Genomic DNA, 24,611 nt, shown 5'->3' on the forward strand with positions numbered 1-24,611 from the left:
TTTCCCATCCTTCCCAAATATATGGCATTTTCCTGCAGATTCCTGAAGTAAGAGGGTTCCACAAACGTCCTGGAAAGGTATGGATCACTTGATTTGAAATCTCCTGTTGCCAATTCTTTGGACACCTTTTTTCAGTTAGTAAATTGCCCTAGTACCTTCTAGTACTAGGGAAAACTGAGTTGTTGAAGGAATCCTAATGCATCATTTCCTGTATCAGCTCGTCATCCATGAGAATGTCCAGTGTGGAGGACAAGCATATGAGCTTTACTGTGATATGGAGGATGCCACCATGATGAAACTTTCACCCGTCATCTCAGCCAGGGTCATTAGAGGATGGTAGGAAACGTTTACCCTGTGTGAATCATTTAAAGGCTATCCTAATTTACCGGCTTTGAAGCAATCTGTGACAAGATTGTAAAGGTGCAAAAACAACAAAAATATCTGCACAGCTTGAATCCATCTAGTAATGTCAGAACATTGATGGTCTCAAGGAAAGGAGGAAAGACTTCTGAGATATGTCCATTCACAGAATGTGAGAAATATAGATACGTTTATTAAAGGTCCCATGACATGAAATGTTCACTTTAGGAGGTTATTTAACATTAATATGAGTTATGGAGTTAGCCCGCCTCTTTCTTCGTCATAGCATTTAAAGCTACAGACACAGAAACGGCACGTCCTGAGGAAAGCTCATTGTGGGACTGCGCGTAGTGGCTGTAATTCTGTAATTTCTGGAAAGAGACTTCAGATACAGTATTAAGGGACCACTAAGGCCTATATAAAAGCATCCAAAAACAGCATGTCATGGGATATTTAAGGTAGCTGAGAGTAAAATAGATACATTTGTAAATTTACTTACTCAGAATTTGAAGTTCTTCCCAGATTAAGAGGTCATCGGAGGAAGTGCAGTGGACAAAGGCATTTGCGGCCAACTTTTCATGTTGCTAATGTTTGAACATAAAGAGTTTCAGAATGGTCAAAAGCTACTCTGAGGTTAATATTTTTCCTCCTGTAGCTGGATCCTGTATGAAAAGCCAGGATTCCAGGGGCGTACCATTGCTCTTGAAGAGGGAACCACAGAGCTACCCAACATATGGGGAGAGGAGGTGGGCCCCAAGGCACAGGATGAATTGGGCCAGCCCATTCTAACATCGCCCATGGTGGTTGGTTCTGTTCGTCTGGCTGTGAGGGTGAGACATGTGGAGGAATAGATTGTCTCTTGAATTGATTTACTCATCTCTTGTTTCAATCAAAACAAAACATTGTGCTTTTTGTGATGGACCATGCGCTATTTCAATCTTTCAACAGTGCACATCATTCTAAATGTCTGTATGTTTGCCAAATATTCCTAGAAATCAACATGGGGTTCCGATTTCTCACCATTAATGTTGATGTTCTGCATGTTTCATGTTTTGTGTATGACAGGACTACAGTGTCCCACGGATTGACCTGTACGCTGAGGTCAACGGAATGGGGAGGATGTCATCTTACTGCGATGACACCATAGAGACCGGCTCATTCGGTGTCCCACTGAACACCGGCTCCATTAAAGTCCACTCTGGAGTGTGAGTTTCCCTCTCTGCTTTCTCCTACCCCCAATATAACCCAACATGGGGTCACTTTAACCACAGCTTTGACCACAGATTGACCATGTACATCTTGGTTGTTGTTGGTGTGATTAGAATGGTCCTTGACCATGATTCAAGAACAAGGTGTCGTGTGATTAGAATGTTGAGAACCAGGCAGCCTCCATGAGCAGTATTGTAGTTTTTGTTGGCAACCAGGTAAAAAAAAAAAAACTCTGTGGCAATAGCAAAGACAATATAACTTGAACAAGTCTGTATGTCTTACCATGAAAGTATGCAGGCCGGCTTGCATCTGCTTGTAACAGTAATGTAGCCTGAGGTTGCTTAATCACACTCATTTTGTTTTAACAGGAAGAGTCCGCTTTTGTAAATGAGTACACATACAGTATACTGCATGTTTAATGCAGTGTGTTGTACAGCTGTCGATAATCATAAATTGTGTGTTTGTAAACAAGTGTGTTGATTTGTTAATAATATGTACCTTGTTGTTGGGTGAGTCTTTCAATGTGTGTGTGCAGTGCACTCCCATAGGAGTCAACCTGTTCAATTCCTTAAGGTTTTTGAGAATCACCCAGGGCAGTGTGAATGCCACACCCTGACATGATTCTGGGATGATGAGTTTATGGTGTTTATGAACAAATGAAATGCCAGCTGTCTTAGTAATGGCGTGATTGGAAAGCCATGACTATTGTCTCTTTTAATATTTGTGTGTGTGGGTGTGTGTGCATGCGGGTCCTTGTGTGTGTATGCTTACCTTGGTGTGTGTGTGTGTGCTTCCTTTACATTTACATTTAGTCATTTAGCAGACGCTCTTATCCAGAGCGAATTCCAGTAAGTACAGGGACATTCCCCCCGAGGCAAGTAGGGTGAAGTGCCTTGCCCAAGGACACAACGTCATTTGGCAGAGCGAGGGGATCGAACCAGCAACCTTCTGATTACTAGCCCGATTCCCTAACCGCTCAGCCACCTGACTTCCTTCTCCCCAATCTCTACAGCTGGCTAGTATGGAGTGATCCTGGTTTGGCAGGTCTGCTGGCAGTGCTGGAGGTGGGAGAGTACCCCTGCCCAGAGGCCTGGGGTTTCCCACAGCCCTTCATTGGGTCTCTTCGACCACTCAAAATGGTATTGGTATACATTGGTAGCAACTTGTGTTTGTTTATTTATTGACTGCTCAAATGGCTTCTTCTAACTACAGTATATGATGTTGTGTCTCTAACAGGGTGGATTGAAGGTGGAAAGTCCCAATGAAGTAAAGGTAGGATTATGTTTATATATACCATATATCACCATATATCATATCACCATAATGGGTCTAGCCTGGTCCTCTAAGACTTCATGAGCACATACACAGATCAAACACACACTACACTACGCTCATCAAGTCTGGTTCGGTTTATTTTGAGTGCAACAACATTTTGCTCAACAAAACTAAACATTTACAAGAAATGTACTGTATATATTAAAATAAAGTGAGCATTAAATGTTTAAATACTGTAACACATTGTTGGGTTCAGACAAGTTACAGACCAACTGTGAAATATTTAGAACAGCTCCGTAATTATTTAGCAATACACTCATAGCTGTATTATTTGAATGCTGCTTTGGCATGCTGTGGGGAAAGGAGCGGCTTTCCCCACACTATGCTGTGGCTACGCTACTGGGGAGAGATCCATGCTTGTTCGTGCAGCAGAACTGGCACGTGGCTCCACAGGGTGTGGCCTCCAGGTTCTCTGTTTAGAGGCAATAATACGCTCAGTGTACCGGACTGAGTACAATCAGCAATGTGTTCTCACCAGGCCTGGACTGGTAATCTGGCATACCGGGTGGGCTGACGCACTTAGGGCCGATATAAAAATTGGCCAACGACCGGCCCATAAAGCATGGACAACGGCCCATTGGTTCATTCTCCATACTGACACTGGGCTGGCCCAATCACATCTCTTAACAGGCTCCACCTCTCCCCCTCTGTTTCTTGTGTCAAATACAGTGGCTCAGAGCCAAAAATCTGTGGATTCGGATGGAGAAACAAAAGGGCAAGGGCAAGGGTGGGGTGGAGATGTTGCAGGCCCAAAAAAGTAAAAGTCTAGAGATTGATGCCTCAACATGTTTAGTGCTGTAGCTTCAGTTTCTAAGCCTACAGTACCTGACATTTTGCAAAAACAGGTGAACATAGAACATAGAGGAGAGATGACTGGCCATGGCACCTGTGTCCGACCGATTATGGTGGGCCGGTCTGAGCAAAAATCCCAGGGCCATTTTTTGTCCCGATCCAGCCCTGGTCCTCACAGAACATTTTAATCCACTGAGGAAGCTATACTACAGCAAACCATACTCTTATTAGCAAGTGGTAGGGGCATTGAAGGGGCAATCCCACCTAAATCGACAAATGACATACATGCAGTGTACTAAATATGCCCTTAAATGGTGACACGCTGTAAAGATTTACAACCAAACCTCACACAGAAGGTGAACCCTACCCCATTGTGTCACTGTCAATCCCTCACAAACATGTTGGATTTAAACAGCACAATACCTGGGCCCAACTCACAGTGTGGGTTGAGCAATGGTACAGTCCCTAGCCCGCAGCAGAACTGGAATCCGCTGAATGACTGGCATGCTGCCCTTACGCAAGCCGGGCCCTGAATCTGGCACAGCAACTATCTCAGCAGACCCCTCCCTACCTCTCCATCCCCCAGGCCATGGTGTACGAGAAGCCCGGGTTTAAGGGCAAGTGCATGGAGATCGACGGTGACGTGTATAACCTGGGAGAGGAATCAGCGGAGGAAGAGGAGGAGACAGAGGGGACACGGAAGTCACTGAGTTCCGTCGGGTCTATCAAAATCCTCGGTGGGCTGTGAGTGCTTTAATCTCAAGCGTATCTTGGAAACCACACATTTTTGATAACTTGATAACTAAATATTTCACTTTGATATTTCACTCAGACCCATCTCTCCACCCTTTATTTGTCTTGCGTGTGACTGTGTGTGTGGGAACGCTTTTGACCGTGTGACATGAGTATGTGTGTCCCATCTGGTTGCAGCTGGGTGGGCTTCAACCAGCCAGAGTTTGAGGGTCGTCAGTTCCTCCTGGAGGAGGGAGAGTACACAGAATGCAGGGAGTGGGGGGGCTACGGCGACACGCTTCTATCACTACGTCCTGTGCTCTCTGTGAGTACCCCTAACCATAACCACACAGCACATCTACACTTCGGTTTCTGTCAGGTTTGCGTAATGCTTTCGACAACGTGGGCAAGTTTAAATGTGCAGTCATTTTGAGATTATGACTACTATGTATTTTACGGCCCAGTATACTGTACTCAGTATATTACTAAAAATATTTTTTTTTCGTGTTGAGTAAAAAAAAACAATGTTTTGTCTCTGTGTTTGTGTAGAATTTCCTGGCCCCGCATTTGAAGGTTTTCAGTGAGAGGGACTTTGGAGAACGGGGGCTAAACGTGGACCTGCTGGGGCCTGTTTTAAACATGGAGGACACAGGGTTTGGTACCAAGACACAGTCCATCAACGTGCTGGGTGGAGTGTAAGTTAGTCTCTTTAAAATGTAAACTAAATATAACTAAACTAAATATAACTAAATCTAGTCTCTACCTGAAAACCCAGCGAATTAAGTGAATTAGTGATATGGACGGTATAACATGGAAGGAAAACGAATCAGCGAGCATTGGTGTTTGGTGCATTGGAACTTTACAAAATGCTGGCAGATAACAACAGGGGTGTAGTCATCACACATAAACCTCTCGGATAATACACGCACAACACACCACCCTCCCCCACACTCAAACCCAATACTGGAGGGCAGAAGCTTTCAAGAAGGGTGTACATGTCACGTTTTGGTAATCTATACCGAAGGTTAGACAAAGCTTCTAAAACTAGATTGTATTCCCAGGCCAAGCCTTCTCTGGGTGTGTGGATAATATGAAACAAGCTCAGCTTAATATGTCAACGGCTATCACCCACACATTACCACTAAATGAATCTTTACATATTAACCAGTTACTGTATATGTAAACAAATTGAACACCTGTTTTACCTGATTCCCCTTTACCTGACACCTGACACTTGATTTAGTGAGTTAGCGTATTTAAGTAATTACAAGAATGCATGTCAAAGTACAGTACGTTTTTGTAAACCGATGGTTCACGTAAGTGTGATAGAAGCCAGGTGCAGTGTCTTTAGCCAGAGGCAGTTGACAAGGATAAAGAAGGGCAAGCCAAGTTATCTCACCTGTGGTGACCTTTATGCATCCTTCATGAAGCCTCCTACTGTTTACTGCTCAGCGAGTCATCGAGCTAATTATTACACCTATTAAAAAAGGAGCTAGGAGGTAGAGTTAGTAGTTATAGGGGCTGCCTTGTCATACAGTGTGTTCAGTCTCCTTTAAATTGCACAGTGCGGTGTGGTCTCAAGGCCGGTGTGTGTACCTTTGTGTATGTGTGTGTTATAAACAGATGGGTGGCCTTTGAGAACTCAGGGTTCGCTGGGGAACTCTATGTTCTGGAGAAGGGACTCTATGGAAGCCCGGAGGACTGGGGGGGCCGGAACCTCAGGATCTCCTCAGTTCAACCTGTTTTCCAGGTAAACTACATATATCTGACCGGATTCAGTAGTATGATGCAGTCATATCAACCACTATAAACCTGACTGAAATCACAAAGTTGTGTATATCGCTTAAAATCATTTTCATTGATTTCCCTCATTTTTTATATACACTTATGTGTCACTTCTAGGATAACCTAGTTGGATCAAACAAGTTTAAGGTGAGATCCTCATGCTTTTTTCGTTAATAATTGTCAGTTTACTGATAACAATAACAAGCGTGTCTACCTCAAAACTCGCAAAACTGCCTCTTGGAGGACGTTCAAGTTTTCAAAGTCGAAGTCTATGTCCTTCAGTGGCATGTGTGTGTGTAGGGAGCTACTTCACAGCATGGCTCCCCTGTGAGCAGCAGTTAACCCATTGTGCTCTCCGTGGTCTGCCTAGGTACTGCTGTACCCGGAGCCAGGGTTCCAGGGCACAGCCCTGGTGCTGGAGGACAGTGTTGCCACCCTGGATGAGGCCTTCTCCCCATGCTCCTGCAGGGTGCTGGCTGGCAGGTGAGCACTGCGTCAGCTGCACTTTGCACCGCCCATGGCAGAACCATGATCAGACTTGTATTGGATGGTTGGGAAACTCGCTATCGTGCTTTAGGGGATGCATGTCTGGTGTCTGCAAAAAGCTTTGTTCCAACGTACATACAGAAGGGACACAATGTGTGCTGGGATGAACTGAAGAAGATTAGGAAACTTCTTTTGGACCTAGAAGAAGTTAAAGTTGTGTGTGTGTGTGTGTGTGTTATGTTTCAGCTGGGCGGCGTATGAAGGTCCCCAGTGTACAGGTCATATGTATGTGCTTGAGGAGGGAGACTACCAGAACCCAGAGGCCATAGGCTGTCTAGGACCTGACTTCACCATCTGCTCCATACAGACTCTGGGACACGTGCGTAGAGACCGACGGGCTGTTTATGTGTGTGTCTGTGTTCACATTTGTGTGGTCGAGTCAAATAGCATTGCTCTTGAAAGCTCTTGTGGAAAGGTTGTATTGGATGGAGAAGTCTGTGTGTGTTTTCCAGCGTCCTGTTTTCCGACACATCTCTCCCTCTCCATGTGTCTTTCGTGCTCTCCCTCCAGGAGTTCTCTCTGCCCTCCATCACCTTGTTTTGTAAGGCTGGCTGCAGGGGGCGTCGGACAGTGTTGGCAGCTGGAGTGGTGAACCTAAAGCTAGCTGGACTGGATGGACACATACGCTCCCTAGTGGTCGACGGAGGAATGTACGTAAGCTCTGAACTCTCTCACGTGTCTTGGACTTCAAATAGAAAATATAGTTGGGGAGTTTTCAAACGTTTGTGTTTTTTGTAGTATTTTTATTATTGGTTGTGTTTATTACAGTCCTGCGACGCCCACAGATGTCAGATTTTATATTTATTTTAGTGTCAATCCTTTGGATTTATTGGTTGCTATCAGGATGTGAAGTTTATTTCAGCAAATATGACAAAAAAGTGTGTCTCAACATTACCGACCCTGCCTTTAAGTGTTAGATTACACTGTTCTGCTGTTGGCTAGTACACAGCATCATGAAGTACTGGTGGTACAGTAGGCTATGTGGTATATTCTTTTTTTCTTTTCTTTCCAGGTGGGTGCTGTATGAGAATTCAAACTATCGCGGACGCCAATTCCTGCTACAGCCAGGACAAATAGGGGATTGGTGCAAGTTCAGCAGCTGGCAGCAAATAGGCTCCCTCCGTCCACTGCTACAGGTACTGGTGGGGGAGGGGCAGGAGGGTGGATTCATTGATTCTATCATTTTCAAAGTCCTATGTAGTGTGCGTGGTAGGGAATTTGTGTTCACCTCTGTATTCCAGCTGGCCTCATGGTATCTGTGTACTGGCATTTGTAGAAGCAGGTGTACTTCCGTCTGCGGAGCAGGGAGACTGGCTGCGTGATGACCCTGTCAGGTTCCATAGATGACATCAAGCTGATGAGGGTGCAGGCTCTGGAGGAAACTGGCAGGGTGGAGCAATTGTGGCTGTACCAGGATGGGCTGCTGTACTGCAAGGTGGGTCTGCACGCGGCTCAAGGTGGAAGCATCATTTGACCCTTATCATGCAAAACATGAAGGCCCTTGCCGACCCCTGTGGACAAAGTGGTTTCATGAGTCAGGAGCAGAAATGTTTGTTGGTTAGAGTAACTTACCTGGAGCATGGTGTATGATTTATTATTGTTCATTTTAGAATCGCAAGCCAGTAGTGTGTGTATTTAGATACATTGCTATCCATTCTGTCATCCATGTTTCTGCCATAGTAGAAGAATATCTTCCAAACTTTTTGAGAGTAAAGTGACAGTGAAATTTGCAGTACCAAATGCTTTGGCAGTGTTTAATGGAAGACTTAGTTCCTGTCCTTGGCTTCCTTTCCTTCCCAACCAAATGAAGCTTAATGGACTTGTCAATAATGTCAGTTGCCAAAGAACTCAATACAGACCTATGCAGGGAGGAAATAATAGTTATTTATTAATTCACCTAATTCACCTAATTCTTCCTTCCTTTCCACCTGTTCTCTTTCCTCTTTCTACTCCTCCCCATCCTTCCCTCTTTTTCCTTTCCTTCTACAGCTGGTGGAGGACTGTTGTCTGGAAACAACAGGTAGCATGGTGATGGCAGGCAGCAGGTTGAATGTGTCCCCAGAGCGGGGAAAGGAGGGTCAACTGTGGAATGTTACTCCTGATGGCTTAGTTCGGAATCACCTCAAACCTGACCTAGTCCTGGAGGTTAAAGGTTAGACCACCATTCTTAAATCCTGCCCTTGATACACTGATTCATGTCTGGAGTCATTCAAAAGCTATGATATAGGCTCTATCGCCTCCTGAGAAATGTTTGCTAAAATGTAATGCAAACAATGCTTAGTATCTGGATATAGAATTGAGTGGATCTTTTTGTTGTGTAACTTTATCAGTTCTAGTGTTTATCCTATGGCGCCATCACGTGGTCAGTTTGTAAATTTCAGTTACATAAGAACAGAATGAGCCTACAGAGATGTTTATTTCCTCAAACATTCCTACCTCTCACTAATTCATTTTAAGGGATGAAAATGTTTTCAGTGATGATTTGTGTCCTTGTGTGTCTCTTTAGGTGGTCAACAGTATGATAAACATCAAGTGATTCTTAATACTTTTGATGAGAGCAAACAGAACCAACGATGGTCCCTGGAGATTATATAATGGAGTTTCAGACAGTTTTATTGATGCCCTGCTGTGGGACTGCTTTCTAATGGATCCCTGTCATCGAACCCAGTGATCTCTGACACCTGCTATGGAGGATTGAGCTCTGTGATGCAGCTCCACCACCAGAAACTGTTGTCTGTACAAGCTAGGCTAAGTGCTCTAATGGTTAGTGATTCACATTTGCTTTCAAAGCGCTGCACTGCAAAACTGTCATCAAACTGAACATGGAGATACATTTTTTATACTCTGGACTTCTTTTTATACTCCTCAATTCACAGACAGAACCATGTTTCTACAATAAGATCCTCCTAAAAAACAAAGTAAAAGATGGCACAACTGTTGTTTACAATGCTTTATCAATGACATCCAGTATACTGGATAGTGGATACTGTTACTATGACAGTTCATTGGTTAGTTTTTCTTCTTAGCTTAAGCCTCCAACTATAGCAGAGCATTCCACACAGGACAGACTTTCTTGCAGTATCTGAAGCAAACTTGAGTTTCACACACCATATCAATGCTGCTTGGCTTAATCACTTCCTTCATGCTACTGTTTGTTATATCACAGTACATGAAGACAAAGATGAAAATTCCACAAAAAGGAAGTTTGTGATTTTCAAGTGTATAAACTATAGTTGCAGATTTAAGTGTATGAGTGTTGGGTGTATGCTGCAGATTTCATTAAACACTGTTGCAATTTCAGCTTTATACTACAGTAAAATATACTATAGTACTACTACTGGGTCTTAAATGTAAACATGCATATAAGAAAATTGCTGTTGTGTTTGAAAATAATAAACAGCATTTGTTTTGTTGCTTGTGTTCCTTATGGTGAAGTCCCTTACATACACTGAATGATTATGCACCCATGAAGAAATAGTGGCATGCTTACCATACATAGTGTACATTCTCTCTCAGCCATAGACATAACACAAACGCGTCATGTTTGAAGCCATCAAATTCACAGATGCCAATTATAAACTCGGCCTTTCACAAAATTTCGTTACCATATCAGATTGTGTTCCGTTATCATCTCAAATGCTTAATTGTCCACTCTGGGCTGCCATAAAACAATTGTATTTACCGCTACCAAAGGTATTTTATTGAAAACCTCTCAGCAAGGGTACCACAACACTACAAACTGATTTCATTTCTGAAAGTATGGCTCTTAAAATGACGTTAACATCGATGACTTTCTAATCAGTGGCGTGTACAAGGACGCCCTTCCAGGAGACAGGCCACAGAGGGCCCGGCAGGGTGGAGGGGCGAACGAGGCTTCATGGTTACACAGAGTCTCCACTGCTGATGCGGATGACAGTCTTCCCGCGGGCGTGGCCCTTTTCCATCTTCTGGAAGGCCTGCGGCACCTGGGAGAAGGCAAACTCCTCGTCCACCACTGCTCGGATCTGGGAGACAGGAACAGGAAGCATCAGGCTCTGCCACCAGAAGGGATGTCAGACACTGGTGACAGACAGCAATGTGACAATGCAGAGCTGAGGGGCTCTAGTCTAAGTGTTGATACATTGCCAGGTGTCTGAAAATATTTGAAATAAGAATTTAGGTATTTGGACACCTGACCATCACACCTATTTGAGCGTGTTGGACATGTTCTGACACACACACACACACACAGAACCAGGCAGAAGCACAGTATGAGGAAACTCCTACCTAAATCCTTATTTCAGTTTAACAATGGACACACACAGCACTTCCTCTTCCAGGCCCTCTTTACTGTAAACACCTGACCTTGTTGTCACGGAACAAGGCCTGTCATTGTACAGAGAAGTGTGGTGCCATGATGTCATGGTTGTGTGTGTGGGGGGACAGGAATCCAGCCAGGTCCAGGCTGGGTAGCTAGCCCGGAGGCCGGACAGGGTTGGAGACAAAAGGTTGGGATTATTGGGCCTATTGGAGCGGGGATTAGGGCAGCATTCCAGTCCTGTGGCAACTCAGCACAGTCCGAGACAGCAAGTCATCATCTGACTGACTGCCACTGACTGAACGAGGGTGGGTGTTTTATCAATTTTTATTTACCAGTCCTTTTAGCAGGGCGTCCCACTGTGAAAAGATTCCCTTTGCAAAGTGCCCTACTTACATATGTACAATAAGGAACTAATTAACAAACTATTACAAATATCGGAAGAAAAGACCCCTACAAGTTTGTGCGTACAAGCGTATGGGCGTATGGGTTTGGAACAATATTTGCAGTCAAGCTGTCTGAAATGTAGAGATTTTATGCAGTAGTCACAACATTCCTCATACTTAAGTATCCATGTTATCGCTTTGTTTTCATTCAACATGCTAAATTGTTCTAGGGTTAATAATTATCCATGATCCGATCTACAATACATAGTTTGTTTTCCTGAGCCTGTCTGGTTTGGGTCTAATGGAAAGTTCCAAGGTTACACTATTGTATAGGTTATGTCAGAAAATCTCAAACTTGCATCAAATTCTGTGCCTGGAAATACAAGTTTTTATTTTATATATTTTTGGTTAGCAGTAAGATTTAATTAGTTTGAAATCTTTCAAACTGCCAAAAATATTCCATTCAGGCGGAAACAGTCACTCAAAGCATATTCAAAAGTGACTTAATTTGTTCCATTTACGGTATGGCACAACAAAGGTTTTAAACACTGTATTCAGCACACAATCTAGGTTAGAAACATATCGGATGTCTCTGAGTGGAGCTGAAGGGAGATAGTTCATCACTTCCAGCAATGTTGAGACAAAAGGGTGAGTGAATCCAACACGACTGAGGCCGTGCCCAGGTGGGCTAGTGACACACTTCCCTGTAGATGTGACACATGCTATTGTGCATGCATACGGAACTCGCTTGTTTAGAACACAAAACGATATTGTTCTACAGAAACACATTTGATGGACTGCTAAAGGAGTGAACACCGTGATAATCACGGGGACACTGAGGACTTCTGAAATGTCTCTGCCACTGCTTACTGGTACTATGTTAACTGTATGATTTTTTTGAGCTTGTGCGCACACACACACACACACACACTCTAGGCTAGAAATGGACAGGATCTAACATTTGTAGAGATGAGAGATCGTTTTCACCAGAATGAACAAGTTTGTGAATGGTTTTAACACGAGTATTGGATTGATTCTGTTTGCTGAAAGACCTGATTTGATTCAATAGTTCTTTGGTGTATAGCCTTTTAATAATAATAAATAAAATAAAAATAATAGTTGCCAACTTCCTCTCTTAAGTCAATTAATCATATAAATGACACTAATTTGTTGACTGAAACAAACATGACATTAACGTGATCCAATGTCCTGCTTTTGACTTGTTTGTAAACTATGCATAAACATCTAAGGTTAGGCTGAAGTCTGGCTTAAAACATAGGACCTGCTACACATCATCCAAACCGTACCATACCTTTGTTTCGTCTACCATCTCGCTGATATCATCCAGAACGGGTCCGTTGGGTGCAAAGAACCCCCAACGATAGTGCACACCCTTGGTTAAGTGCTGGGGACACACAGAAGAGACACATTTGTAGAATTTTCTACATTGTAGAAACACACCTATTTACTCCAGTGTGTTTCCCTCTTTTTAGTGTGGCTAAATAAACACTGCCGGTCCAACTCCGCACCTCAGTCTCTGCCGACCTTCAGACAAGGTCAGAAAACAAACAGACAGCTGTCAGTATTGACAATGACAAACACCTTCACGGCACACTTCAAAGGCCTAAACCAAACACTGTATGTTACACAATTATGTTATGCTTTGACCTTGCTATGACCCCCTAGGGGGTTCAGCCCTTATGGGGTGCGTACCCTTAGTAAAGGTAGAGCAACATGTATTATATAATGATGTCTTGGGACACTATGTAAGAATGGATCTAATTTGCCTACCCTAAAGGTAATTTGCAGTTGCTGTGGCTCTGCCATGTGCTTATTTTCCAAGTCAAATTGGCTTTAAAAATAGATAAGATGGGTGAGATGGGTGTAAACTTTCTTTGGCAGACCTCTCAAACCCACAACAGCATCTGTAACATTCGGTGTGTTAATGGTGTAGATGGGAAACAACCCCCAAAAAGAAGTAGAAATAAAAACCAAACACACAAAATGTGTGGTTACCTTCAAGCCCTTACACAACACAGTAGCTCCGGTCTGGAGCATTCCATCGGCGATGCCCAGTAAATCGGTGTTCTGGAGAAAAGGCGTTACCAAAGTGACATATTTGGCGCCGCACCAGGGCTTGAGCAGATCCAGAGCCCAGCGCTCCGTGTCCCCTCCTATGTTGTCTAGGATCAAGTCGAACCTGAGGAAGAGAAAAAGAGACAGATAAGAGAGGGGGGAACAGTGGGAGGAAGAAAAATACATAGTGGAGAGTGGTGAGGAATGGAGCAAAAGATAGGGACAAGTGAAGGGGGGGGAAACAAAAAAGGGAGAAGGTTCGAGAGATAGAAAGGGAGGGAGAGAAGGAAAGAGCGAGAAGGAGAGAGTATGGGAGACATGGGGAGAGAGGGTACCAAAGGCACAGGGTAGAGAGAGATTGGTCAATAGAGGAGCACCAGAAAATATATGTTTGTGTGCATGTGTTCTCGGCTCACTTCTCCAGTGCTTTAAGGGGCACTTCCACAGGGCCAGCAGTGTAGTCTATCACATGATCAGCTCCCAGTCCCCTCACCAGCCTCTGAGCATTCATAGAGCAGGTCACCGTCACATGTGCACCCCAGGCCTTTACCAACTGAGAAATACAGTACATTTAGTATAATGCATTTAGGAGAACATTCACGCACAAAACTAATGATGTCCCTTATTTGAAAGACTTAAAACCAGAAACCTTTTCACTTGTAAATGAAATGTTAACAATACTGTGTCATGCGAGTTTGACACTTTAATTTAAGAAGAAGAAGAAGTAACCTTTACTGGTCATGGAGTGTGAAACTCACACCCAGACAAGGAGTGCTGGAGCTGGGTCAGAATGACAACCTGTGTTACCTGACCCCCATAGACAGACTATGTTTCCAAGTTCAGCCCTACAGCTCTACATGACAACATTTCTATAATGTCACTGAATACGGTGTGCCCTGTTTACTTGGCTGAAACACTATGAATGCATTTAGTATTGTATTTTACTGTGTGTGTATAGGACTGTTATATTTATGAAATGAATAGGATTACCGGTATGTGTGAATGGTAGGTTAGAAAGGTACAGTGCACTGATGTAAAGTGTGTATCCAACTACACTGTGTGTGTTTGTGTGTGTGTGTGTGTGTGTCACCTGTATGGCAAATGTCCCTACCCCACCGGATCCTCCAAGAATCAGAATGCTGTATAAAGGAAGAGAATAGACTCAAAATCACTATGAAATATGAGGTTCTTTTCAAAATCCATTCAAGTATTCAATATCCTCGGAAATCGGGCTATTAATCAGAAGGTTGCCGTTCGATTCCCGGACTTGCAAAATTACGTTGTGTCCTCGGGCAAGGCACTTCACCCTACTTGCCTCGGGGGGAATGTCCCTGTAGTTTTACAGGGACATGCCCCTGTACTGTAAGTCGCTCTGGATAAGAGCGTCTGCAAAATGACTAAATCTAAATCCTATAACAACTGGTCCATCACCGAAGCTCTACTTCATCTACTTTAAATGACTGTTGGTGTGCCTGTCCAATACAAGTGTTAGGCCTCATTTCCAAAGTGTTATCAATGACTACAGTTCAAGCGTATCCAAGTACTCATTACCAACAGGTCTAACTCAAAGCGAACTCAAAGGGATTACTGGTTGTAAACAGAGGGGCAAACCTTGGATGAATGAGAAGAGAAAAGAGGTTTAAGGTGGGTAGAAACAGAACCAAATGACACGTGTATGTGTGTCTGATCGTGTCTGTATCTTCGTGTGACACTATGTACACAAGTGCAGGTGCATCTCTGACGCCCTTGGACGAAGATCCACAAGGTCACCTACCGCTTCCCAGCACAGTTGTCTTTGTTGAGCCCTCCCGTGTTGACAATGGCGGACCAGGCCGTGGCTGCTACGTAGGGCACAGCTGCCGCCTCCGTGTGGCTGAGCGACTTTGGCTTACGGCCCACCTGGCACGGACACAAAATGGCCGCCAGTTACGATAACAAACCGTGGCTGGAGCCGTTGCTGTGTGCAACTGTCGAGTCAACATAATTGTGGATTGTGCATAACAGTGCCAACTATACTACTCATTCCAAATACGGTTACTTTAACGTGGATTTGTGTATTACGTATTATTAGAACAAGGCAGAATGTGAATGTGCTCTAATCTATAACAAATGTGTTTGCCATTTAAGATTGTAGACGTATGAGTATAGGTTGGTACCTCATTGGCACTTAGCACTACAAACTCTGCCAAGCTTCCTTGCTTCCATGGTGGAATGGCTGCCCACACCTAGGGTCAAAACAAATCATGACAAAGGCATGAACAACACCTTCATGATGTTACATAATACATTATTGGCTGGCTGAGCGGTGAGGGAGTCGGACTAGTAATCCGAAGGTTGCCAGTTCGATTCCCAGTCATGCCAACTGACGTTGTGTCCTTGGGCAAGGCACTTCACCCAACTTGCCTCGGGGGAATGTCCCTGTACTTACTGTAAGTCGCTCTGGATAAGAGCGTCTGCTAAATGACTAAATGTAAATGTAAATGTAAATCTATTTATTCCATGGCACATAGAATGTACTGTTTGGAGAAGTAGGCTGCCACATTTCGGGGAAGTGCATTTCATTCCACTCCCATTTGAAAGCTGTTTTACCTGTTACCAAATGAGAAGATTGTCTTTTGTTGACACTGTGGTTGCCCGGTTGGCCCAGGGGTGGTTTGATTATGCAAGGTTATGCAATGTCGTGCTCCTCATATTGGCAACTCAAGTTCACAGAGGGCAAGAGAAAATTGAAGGTGGCTATTGTCATAGCCCACTGACTAAATAAAGAGGTGCTGACATGACTTCATCATGGGTGAGAGCACCGAGGGGCCTAGATTCACTTGGAGATGAGATGCACACACAGTGTAGTGTACACACACTTGTGTGCAAACGAATACACACACAGGAGTGCACGCACACTCACAAGTCTCGCAACACACCTCACTAAACCACTCAGTAAATAAGAAGCAAACTATTATTTCCACATCATTCCGGTGTACAGGTTCTTACCTCATCCCCCTCTTTGAAGTAGGCCACGTCCAGACCACACTCCATGATAACTCCAGATACATCTCTGCCCAGTATAAGGGGGAACTCGCTTCCTGTTTGGTTGAGGTTCAAGGGATCTCGTTTCATAGCCAGAGTGGCAGCCCCATAGCCACCTATGTAGACAAAAATAAAAAGATTTAGCCTCAAGCCTAATTAAAAGCAAGTTCTCATACAGGACAGCGAAACCAGATTCCTTATTTATTTAATATTTTTACCATTAAGCCTAAATATTTTTAGACCATTAATAGGTCACTTTTCTTTTTTTGTGTTGCTTCCAATAATAAAGTGTTGTCTTGCCATACTACTGTTGTTTTTATCTTTCTTTTTTACATATCCCTAGTGCTGATGAGTGACACTTACCTCTCATGCTGACATCGATTGGATTCAGACCTGCTGCATAAACTTTGACGATGACCTCGTTGGGATAATGGATGATAGGGAAACTGGCGTTTTTTGTGAACCGCAGGACCTTGTTATTGCCATATTTATCGATAACCCAAGCAGGCATGATTGTCATGCGACTTTTTGTTGTACTGAACCATCTCTCCTGACCACTCGAGATCAATGTTGTCACACAATGTGTTCTATTGAAACAACGCAACCACCGACTGCACGCCACTCCAATTAAATTCTGCATTCTGTTTTGCATTCAAAATAATACCTTTGTTTTTTCTATCTTGCTTCAGTGTAACACTTGCATTTGACAAGACTAAAACCACAAATAATGACATAGCGCTCAGCTAGCTAGCTGAACTTAATAAATGCATATCGTGTTAAATTTTTTTGCAAGATATTTATCTTTAGCTGGCTAGCGTCTCTTACTAACCACTGGACTCAATTGTCGTTATGAATGCTATCTTTACTCAACAAAACGGTTATTAAATTTAGCTAGGAAGCTAGCAGTCAGGTTTAGCTCTCGGCTCCAAAACCTTCGCATCTTTAGACGCAACCAATTGACATGTCGAATCCTCTCCAAACACCCAATCACAGAACGTAATGTTGGCGTGCATGATTTGAAACAAACATGGCAGCCTCCTTTAAACACACACATGAAGGTTGTTGGAAATTTGACAGCTATAGTTAACTAAATGAAGAATGGAAAAATGTTGAGCTTGTCAATAAAAGAGGTAAGCAATGTGAGATTATGGTCTATAACGTTAAAGAGTCTAGTCCATAAGGTTTAATGTATTTGAATGGCATGCACTTGCTAGCTAGCGAACCCCTTTGATTACAAAATGAAATACACCTTCCTTTCTAGTTGATTTGATTTGTAGAATTAACCATCGTCTGGACTGAAAAACACTCTAAATTGATCCATAATCAGTCAAACAAGTCGTCTGTGAAGTTATAAAGGATTCCCCTTCACCATCAGAACTCCTTTGACTCTGATCAGGATGCTAGTTACCCTGACTACACTAGCACTAGCTACAGCAGAAGTAGCTTTTTAGTGTGCAATTAGGGTAACACTATCATCCTGATCCGAGTTAAATTAAAGGTCACACGTAGATATTACATTTCTTCATTTCCTAGGTCTCTTTGGCATTGAGGGAGGGTAGGATTTCTCCTATGGAACTGTGTCTCAAATGCCTCAACAGGATCAAGAAAACACAAAGCCTCAATGCCTACATCACTGTGACAGAGGAGCTGGCATTGAAACAGGCTCAGGAAGCAGACGACAGGCTCCTCAAAGGTGTGAATGTGCATTTGTCTCTCACTCACTGGGTTTCCATCTCCCCTACTCATTATATGTCACAGTCATAGTTGACAATTTAATGGTTTGATACTCCCTACTGTCATTTCACTCATTTTCCAGGTGCACCTAAAGGTCCTCTAGATGGAATCCCCTTTGCTGTGAAAGACAACTTCTGCACAGAAAAGATCAAGACCACCTGTGCCTCAATTATGCTTAAAGGTCTCTCCACTCTTAACAACCTACCATGTTTTATATCGTCGTGCTATTATGTGATTGCTGAGGTAACAGTACAGCAACAATTATCCGAACTTTTGTTTGTTTTGTAGACTACATCCCACCTTACAATGCCACGGTGGTTCAGAAGCTTTTCAACCAAGGAGCCGTTCTAATGGGAAAGACCAACATGGATGAATTTGCAATGGGGCAAGGCTGTTACTGACATGCATAGTATAATTTTAGTGCACAATATTGGAGTATTACATCTGTTAGTTACAGTTTTCAAAGTTGGGCTGCTTCATTCTCCAGAGCAGGCAGCACTGACGGTGCATTCGGACCAGTCCGAAACCCTTGGAGCTACTCAGCCCCATACAAAGATCTAACAGGGGCAGAGCCTGAATCTGATTGGGTCATATCTGGAGGTAGCTCCGGAGGAAGTGCAGCAGCTGTGGCGTCTCTTACCACCTTTCTGTGAGTGGGTAGAAAGTTGAATTTGTCGCAAACTGTACTGAGTAACACTTATCTATAACTTCCATCTATAACCAGTTAAGGTGTGACTACTGCAGAAGTAGTTTTTTAGTGTGCAATTAATACCATTGTACACCATTCTATTGTTATTCTATTCTCTAATAATCCATATTATACACTATAAATTTTAAACATGGCAACCTAACTATAGTTAGAACTGCTCTGTTTGTCATTAATACTACCAATTAAAACGTCATTGTCTTTGTGACATGCTGTTTGTGTGTCCCCTTCCCCCAGGGCTTTGGGGTCAGATACGGGTGGTTCCACTCGTAACCCGGGTGCTCTGTGTGGGGTGGTGGCCTTGAAGCCCACCTACGGCCTGGTGTCCAGACACGGCCTCATCCCCCTGGTCAACTCCATGGACGTGCCTGGCATCTTGACCCGAAGCGTCCATGATGCTGCCACCGTCCTCGGTAGGTCATGTAGTAGAACATCCTGTTACGACTTTTTTTCCATTGCGGTTTAGGGTGATGCAGTGCCCAGATAAATGTCAACGACAGTAGAACTCAGCTATGTTTAATAGTGAAAGTCAAAGTATTTCCACACTCACATGGTGACTAAACCTCACAGGGTTGAGACAAAACCGCCACGTGGCCACAAGAAAATCACTTGATAATGAGGCTAATTAGGAAAAGGCTTCAATTTGTCAGGGAGCTGCAATGGAAAGGTTATGTTGTTGTTTTTTTTAAGAAAAAAAGGCCAGAGAGGAATTAAAAGTATCTTAGCAATCGAGGAAAAACTGTAACATTGATTTTTACATTGCCTAGTTAGTGTGTATTTACGATCAGATAACTAATGGAGGGGAATGCATAACTACTAGCCCAAGGTGTAGATCTTGGTTGTGTATTACAGGTGTACTCCAAGGCCATGATGTCAGAGACTCAACAACAGTCCCCAGCCCCCCTTCTCTGGAAGAGCTACCAGAGGACCTGGATGTGAGAAACCTACGTGTAGGCATCCCTAAGGTGAGACAGGAACTTGCATCTCAACACCTCGAGTACCTTAAGGCTTCTCTGTTTAGGATTCATATACATTTCAATAACCATTTTAAGTCCTGGAAATCTAAATGGCCCTTTTATTTAGCCTATTGATCATTAAATCTATTTTTTTTATGTATACTAAGCATACTAAACACATGTATCATTCAGCATTTGTTTCTTTAAATATGTTAGTATTTAGGCCCGGGTTCAATGTGGTACGCATGGTACGTGCTCTATCTGGAAAGCCATTGGGGCACCCAGACAATTCTGCAATTGTTGATATTCTTTCAATGTTATATCTGCATTCCCCCGTGGCTAGGAGTACCATGCCCTGGGTTTGTCGGCAAAGACGTTAGACCAGTGGGTCCGCGTGGCAGACATGTTTGAGCAGGCTGGGGCACGGGTGGAGCAGGTGTCCCTCCCCCACACCCAGCATTCCATCGTCTGCTACCATGTCCTGTGCCACGCAGAGGTGGCGTCAAATATGGCACGCTTCGACGGCCTTGAATACGGTAGGGCATTCGGATATATTGACCTTAGCAGTCAATATACATATATTCCTTATATTGATAGATGGTTTCTTCCTAATGTTGACAAATCTTTTGGGGGATTAATTAGGAAGTCAAACCAACAGTATATGGTGTTAAACATTTGGAAATTGTCTCCTGCAGGCCACCGTAGCAGTGTGAACACTTCAACGGAGGCTATGTATGCCACAACACGCCACAAAGGCTTCAACAGCGTAGTCCGAGGGCGGATACTGTCTGGAAACTACTTCCTGCTCAAACAGTAAGAGAGGAAGATACAGTTCTACATTGGGTACCTGTAATAAGAAACAAAATGAAAGTTCTGTCCAAACACTCACAATATTGATTTTACTATTCATTGCAATGGAAACAGGTTTGTCTTTGGTGGTGTGGATCTATCTAAGGGGAAACGTTGTGCCTTGGAGCATAGCTATCCTAGCACAAGTACATACAAGAACAAGGCAGGGAGCATTTACATTACATTAATTATTTAGCAGACGCTTTTATCCAAAGCGACTTCCAAGAGAGAGCTTTACAAAAGTGCATAGGTCAATGATCAGAAACAATGAGATAAACATTGCGGGTAGCCAAAACATGAAGCATAGATTGTGAAAAGCAAATAAGTGCCAATGGGAAGAAACATAAGAGCATGTACTTAAACAAATTACAAATTAAACAATATGAACCTCAAAAGTGCAAGAGTGTGCCTGTAGGAAAGCAAGCAACAATAATATAATTCACAGCGAGTACAAGTAGTTAAATCAACTACAACTAACCAACAAGTGCAACATGTCTCTCCAGGGTTTCCCGCAGCACTTTTCAGTTAAGGCGGCCGCCTAAGCAACACACGCCTGCCGCCTTAACTACGTCGTAAAAAATAAATAAATAGCGATAATTAATAGCGATATACGCCGTGTTACTCTGTCCTTTTCTCCCTTCAATTCCAAAACGCCAGTCTCCCTTCTCTGCAGAACACATTAGTCTATCGCAAAACTATTCCTATAACTTGATGCTGGAGGAAATAAACTCACATCTGATCCAACAAATCTTTCTTAAGTAGGATATAAGCATATGATATAAGATTCCCAAACTACTCACACCTGAGAAATATTGTAAAGGACCTTAAGCTATCCCGCTACTTTACTAGGGATGAAACAAAGGTGGTTTCTGGTTCAAGGCCATGCTAGCATTATGTAATTCATCCTTGTCTAGGAATATGTCTATCAAATGAAAAAATCCTAAATGAAGTCTGCATTTATACATGCATAGTAACACTGTTTTGAACCCTATTATTCCATTTTGTTCAATCAACCCCCTCCGCTCCATTTTTGCAGGAACTATGAGCACTACTTTTTGAAGGCCCAGCAGGTCCGACGTCTGATAGTGGAAGACTTCAAGAGTGTGTTCCGTTCGGGCATCGACGTGCTACTTACGCCTACCACACTTGGTGATGCTGCCCACCATGCCGAGTTCATGCAGGAAGACAACCGTACACGCAGTGCCCAGGAAGACATCTTCACACAGTCTGTCAACATGGCAGGTACCTAAACACAAAGGAAATGTGCACTTCCGCATTACTACATAAGAACACAAACAGGAAGATATATAAATGTCATGCCGGGAACAATTAGTTTGCTCTTCCCCTACTGGACGGGGACTGTGGAGGACTGCTCGATATGATGGCAGGGAATCAACTGGTTGATAATATCTGACTGCATCTTTGAAATTTGCATACCCTTACCTGTAACCGCTAAACAATCAATGGCATATCTCTGTCGTAGGTGAGAAGCGTCTTCATTTATGAGAAGGGCACCAATCTCCAATGCAAACATCTTTCACTCAGTGGTTGCAGAAGACCAAATGTGATGCCTCTGGAAGACAAATTAATTGCAAACACATATTGGTCTGCTGTAAAACCTGTCAAATAGAAAGTGTGCAACACTAAAAACATAAATTCATCAAGGTGCAAATGAACAACTGTGAGTGACCAGTGGGAAAGGGGGTTGATTATTCCGATCTCTACCAATACAGCCCTACATAAACATAGCGTGCAGTCGTACTCATTGACAAGCACATGCACACACATTTTCACGCACAGAACATGGTACAATTGTGAATAACTATTGAAACCCTGTTCTAGTTTATCTTCTTTCTCTAATCTCTCCAGTGCCCAACACTGTGAATCAGCATTCAGCTGTTAGGGTTCATCATTAAATGTTCCCTTCTCAAAGGGATTTTTACTCTGTGAACCCATTGTATGATGTTAATCATATAAATTATACACTACTTCAAACAGATCTCCAAATAGATATATAGCTTTGAGGGCAGTTAAAGTTTCACATTTGCCCTTCAAACAACCTTCTCTCTCTCTTCTAGGTCTTCCTGCTGTTTCTGTTCCAACTGCTTTGTCAGACCGAGGCCTCCCCATTGGTCTGCAGCTAATAGGCCCCGCCCTTCAGGACAGGAAGCTGCTGGCCGTCGCCCAATGGATAGAGCAGAGGGTGGGATTTCCCTCCATCAGTTACCATAGCAATACGGACAAGTGGAGGGAAGGCACCGGGGTCATTGGAAAGAAGACATCCATTCCATGAGAAGAGCTCTGAACATATACTCGTCTTCTTTATTTAAAGGCCTATACTATCACTGGATGATTTTGGACATGATAGGACCCTAAATGGTAAAACCTGGTTGAATGTTTAATCTGTGTATAAAATAAACTTATTCATTTGCACCATGTTGTTCTCACAATTCTTGTCTTGTGTGCATAAAACAAGCACTTACTAACTCTCGGTTAGTAAGTAGTTAGTATCAGACCGCAGACCGGCGAGGAGGTCAATACGCGGCTGGCATGACTACCCATTAGCCAATCAGAACGCTCGTACTGTCGTTGCCATATAATAAAATCTCATATCAGCAATAACAAAATTGAAATTGATCCTATGAAGTGATTAGTAGTCAGGTGGCTGAGCGGTTAGGGAATCGGGCTATTAGTCAGAAGGTTGCCGGTTTGATTCTTGGCTGTGCAAATTGTCGTTGTGTCCTTAGGCAAGGCACTTCACCCTACTTGCCTCGGGGGAATGTCCCTGTACTTACTGTTAGTCGCTCTGGATAAGAGCGTCTGCTAAATTACTAAATGTAAATGTGATTAGGCAAAAGCAAAGGGCTGCAATCCCATTTAGAACCTTCAAACACCAGTGCTCTGTGATGACCTTATCCAGCCTCATGAGCGAGGATGTCCTCTCCACTCACACTATCTGGCCTTTTCACTCAGCACCTTAGTTGAGAAATGGAAACAACCTGTCTTGCTGCTCTCTGGATGGACAGAGAGATGGATAGCCAAAGGAAGACTGGGTGGATAGATTGATTGAGTATACTTACTGGCCCATGCCCATCCATTTACATTTATGCATTTAGCAGACGCTTTTATCCAAAGCGACTTCCAAGAGAGAGTTTTACAAAAGTGCATAGGTCACTGATCATAACAACGAGATAGCCCCAAACATTGCGGGTAGCCAAACATGAAGCATACATTGTGAAAAGAAAATAAGTCCCAAAGGGAAGAACAATAAGAGCATGTAGTTAGACAAGTTACAATTAAACAGCAAGAACCTCAAAAGTGCAAGAGTGTACCTGTGGAAAAAAGCAAGCATATATAATATGTTTCATGGCGAGTACAATACTTTTAAGACATTTACAACAAACCAACAAAAGCAACAAGTCTCTCAATAAGAGACATTGTGATCATCCATCTCAGTAAATATCCAGATGACTGCTTGCAGCCTAGAATGTCAGAGCTATTTGGTGGTGTTTCAGCTCTTTTCCTGTAAGTATGAACAGGGGGATGGACCTCATTGTAAACACTTGATTTGATAGTTATGTCCACACGTGTGTATACACACACACACTCAGGCTGCAGCACTTATTTCCTTTTACATTTATCCTCCTGGATGTGGATCTGCTTCACATTCCTCTATCCCCTTGTTCTCCTCTCCATTTCTACTTTCTCTGCTTAATCCATCCCTGCCCTTTCCAGGGCTCCCTAATTCGTTTCCTGACCTGAACCCAAATGCCACCCTTGCTCAGCCACAATGACAGGTACAGAGGCGTGCTTCGTGACATCCT

At 43.3% G+C, this 24,611-nt stretch overlaps 3 protein-coding genes across 4 annotated transcripts in view; 2 read left to right on the plus strand and 1 right to left on the minus strand.

Moving 5' to 3' along the window:
* Window positions 1–10,172, plus strand: part of crybg1a (crystallin beta-gamma domain containing 1a) — a 32,196-nt gene extending 22,024 nt beyond the window's left edge. For both annotated transcript variants that reach the window (XM_067242766.1, XM_067242767.1), the window contains 18 exons: window positions 39–77; window positions 218–336; window positions 1,016–1,190; window positions 1,426–1,565; window positions 2,582–2,708; window positions 2,806–2,841; window positions 4,283–4,440; window positions 4,627–4,753; window positions 4,978–5,123; window positions 6,052–6,178; window positions 6,331–6,360; window positions 6,584–6,696; window positions 6,946–7,078; window positions 7,270–7,409; window positions 7,772–7,895; window positions 8,036–8,194; window positions 8,749–8,911; window positions 9,266–10,172. In XM_067242766.1, the coding sequence (XP_067098867.1) occupies window positions 39–77; window positions 218–336; window positions 1,016–1,190; window positions 1,426–1,565; window positions 2,582–2,708; window positions 2,806–2,841; window positions 4,283–4,440; window positions 4,627–4,753; window positions 4,978–5,123; window positions 6,052–6,178; window positions 6,331–6,360; window positions 6,584–6,696; window positions 6,946–7,078; window positions 7,270–7,409; window positions 7,772–7,895; window positions 8,036–8,194; window positions 8,749–8,911; window positions 9,266–9,354 (2,145 nt within the window). In that variant the 3' untranslated portion in view covers window positions 9,355–10,172. The remainder of the gene's footprint in view (window positions 1–38; window positions 78–217; window positions 337–1,015; window positions 1,191–1,425; window positions 1,566–2,581; window positions 2,709–2,805; window positions 2,842–4,282; window positions 4,441–4,626; window positions 4,754–4,977; window positions 5,124–6,051; window positions 6,179–6,330; window positions 6,361–6,583; window positions 6,697–6,945; window positions 7,079–7,269; window positions 7,410–7,771; window positions 7,896–8,035; window positions 8,195–8,748; window positions 8,912–9,265) is intronic.
* Window positions 9,695–17,488, minus strand: rtn4ip1 (reticulon 4 interacting protein 1). Its single transcript, XM_067242768.1, has 9 exons — window positions 16,906–17,488; window positions 16,507–16,658; window positions 15,675–15,743; window positions 15,293–15,417; window positions 14,609–14,657; window positions 13,935–14,071; window positions 13,459–13,642; window positions 12,755–12,847; window positions 9,695–10,763 (listed from the first exon to the last, which is right to left on the minus strand). The coding sequence occupies exons 1-9, from the start codon at window positions 17,192–17,194 to the stop codon at window positions 10,641–10,643; spliced, it is 1,221 nt and encodes a 406-aa protein (XP_067098869.1). The 5' UTR covers window positions 17,195–17,488; the 3' UTR covers window positions 9,695–10,640.
* A 68-nt stretch (window positions 17,489–17,556) lies between these two features.
* qrsl1 (glutaminyl-tRNA amidotransferase subunit QRSL1) lies at window positions 17,557–23,223 on the plus strand. The gene is made up of 11 exons (XM_067243156.1): window positions 17,557–17,672; window positions 18,076–18,235; window positions 18,359–18,457; window positions 18,565–18,661; window positions 18,764–18,925; window positions 19,220–19,395; window positions 19,835–19,947; window positions 20,282–20,474; window positions 20,634–20,751; window positions 21,824–22,029; window positions 22,866–23,223. Exons 1-11 carry the CDS (start codon window positions 17,634–17,636, stop codon window positions 23,078–23,080), a joined length of 1,578 nt encoding a protein of 525 aa, XP_067099257.1. The 5' UTR covers window positions 17,557–17,633; the 3' UTR covers window positions 23,081–23,223.
* Window positions 23,224–24,611: the final 1,388 nt, after the last annotated feature.

Source organism: Osmerus mordax, chromosome 9 (assembly GCF_038355195.1).
Source record: "Osmerus mordax isolate fOsmMor3 chromosome 9, fOsmMor3.pri, whole genome shotgun sequence".
In the NCBI taxonomy this organism is placed as follows: Eukaryota; Metazoa; Chordata; class Actinopteri; order Osmeriformes; family Osmeridae; genus Osmerus; species Osmerus mordax.

Coding starts and splice junctions, on each gene's coding strand:
- rtn4ip1 (XM_067242768.1), bottom strand. CDS start 17,194: ATGCAAAACAGAATGCAGAATTTAATTGGAGTGGCGTGCAGTCGGTGG. Junction 15,418..15,674: donor TAGTGCTAAGTGCCAATGAG/GTACCAACCTAT, acceptor TGTCCGTGCCAG/GTGGGCCGTAAGCCAAAGTC. Junction 13,643..13,934: donor CCCCTTAAAGCACTGGAGAA/GTGAGCCGAGAA, acceptor TCTCTTCCTCAG/GTTCGACTTGATCCTAGACA.
- qrsl1 (XM_067243156.1), top strand. CDS start 17,634: ATGAAGAATGGAAAAATGTTGAGCTTGTCAATAAAAGAG. Junction 19,396..19,834: donor TGATGCTGCCACCGTCCTCG/GTAGGTCATGTA, acceptor TGTGTATTACAG/GTGTACTCCAAGGCCATGAT. Junction 19,948..20,281: donor TACGTGTAGGCATCCCTAAG/GTGAGACAGGAA, acceptor CCCCGTGGCTAG/GAGTACCATGCCCTGGGTTT.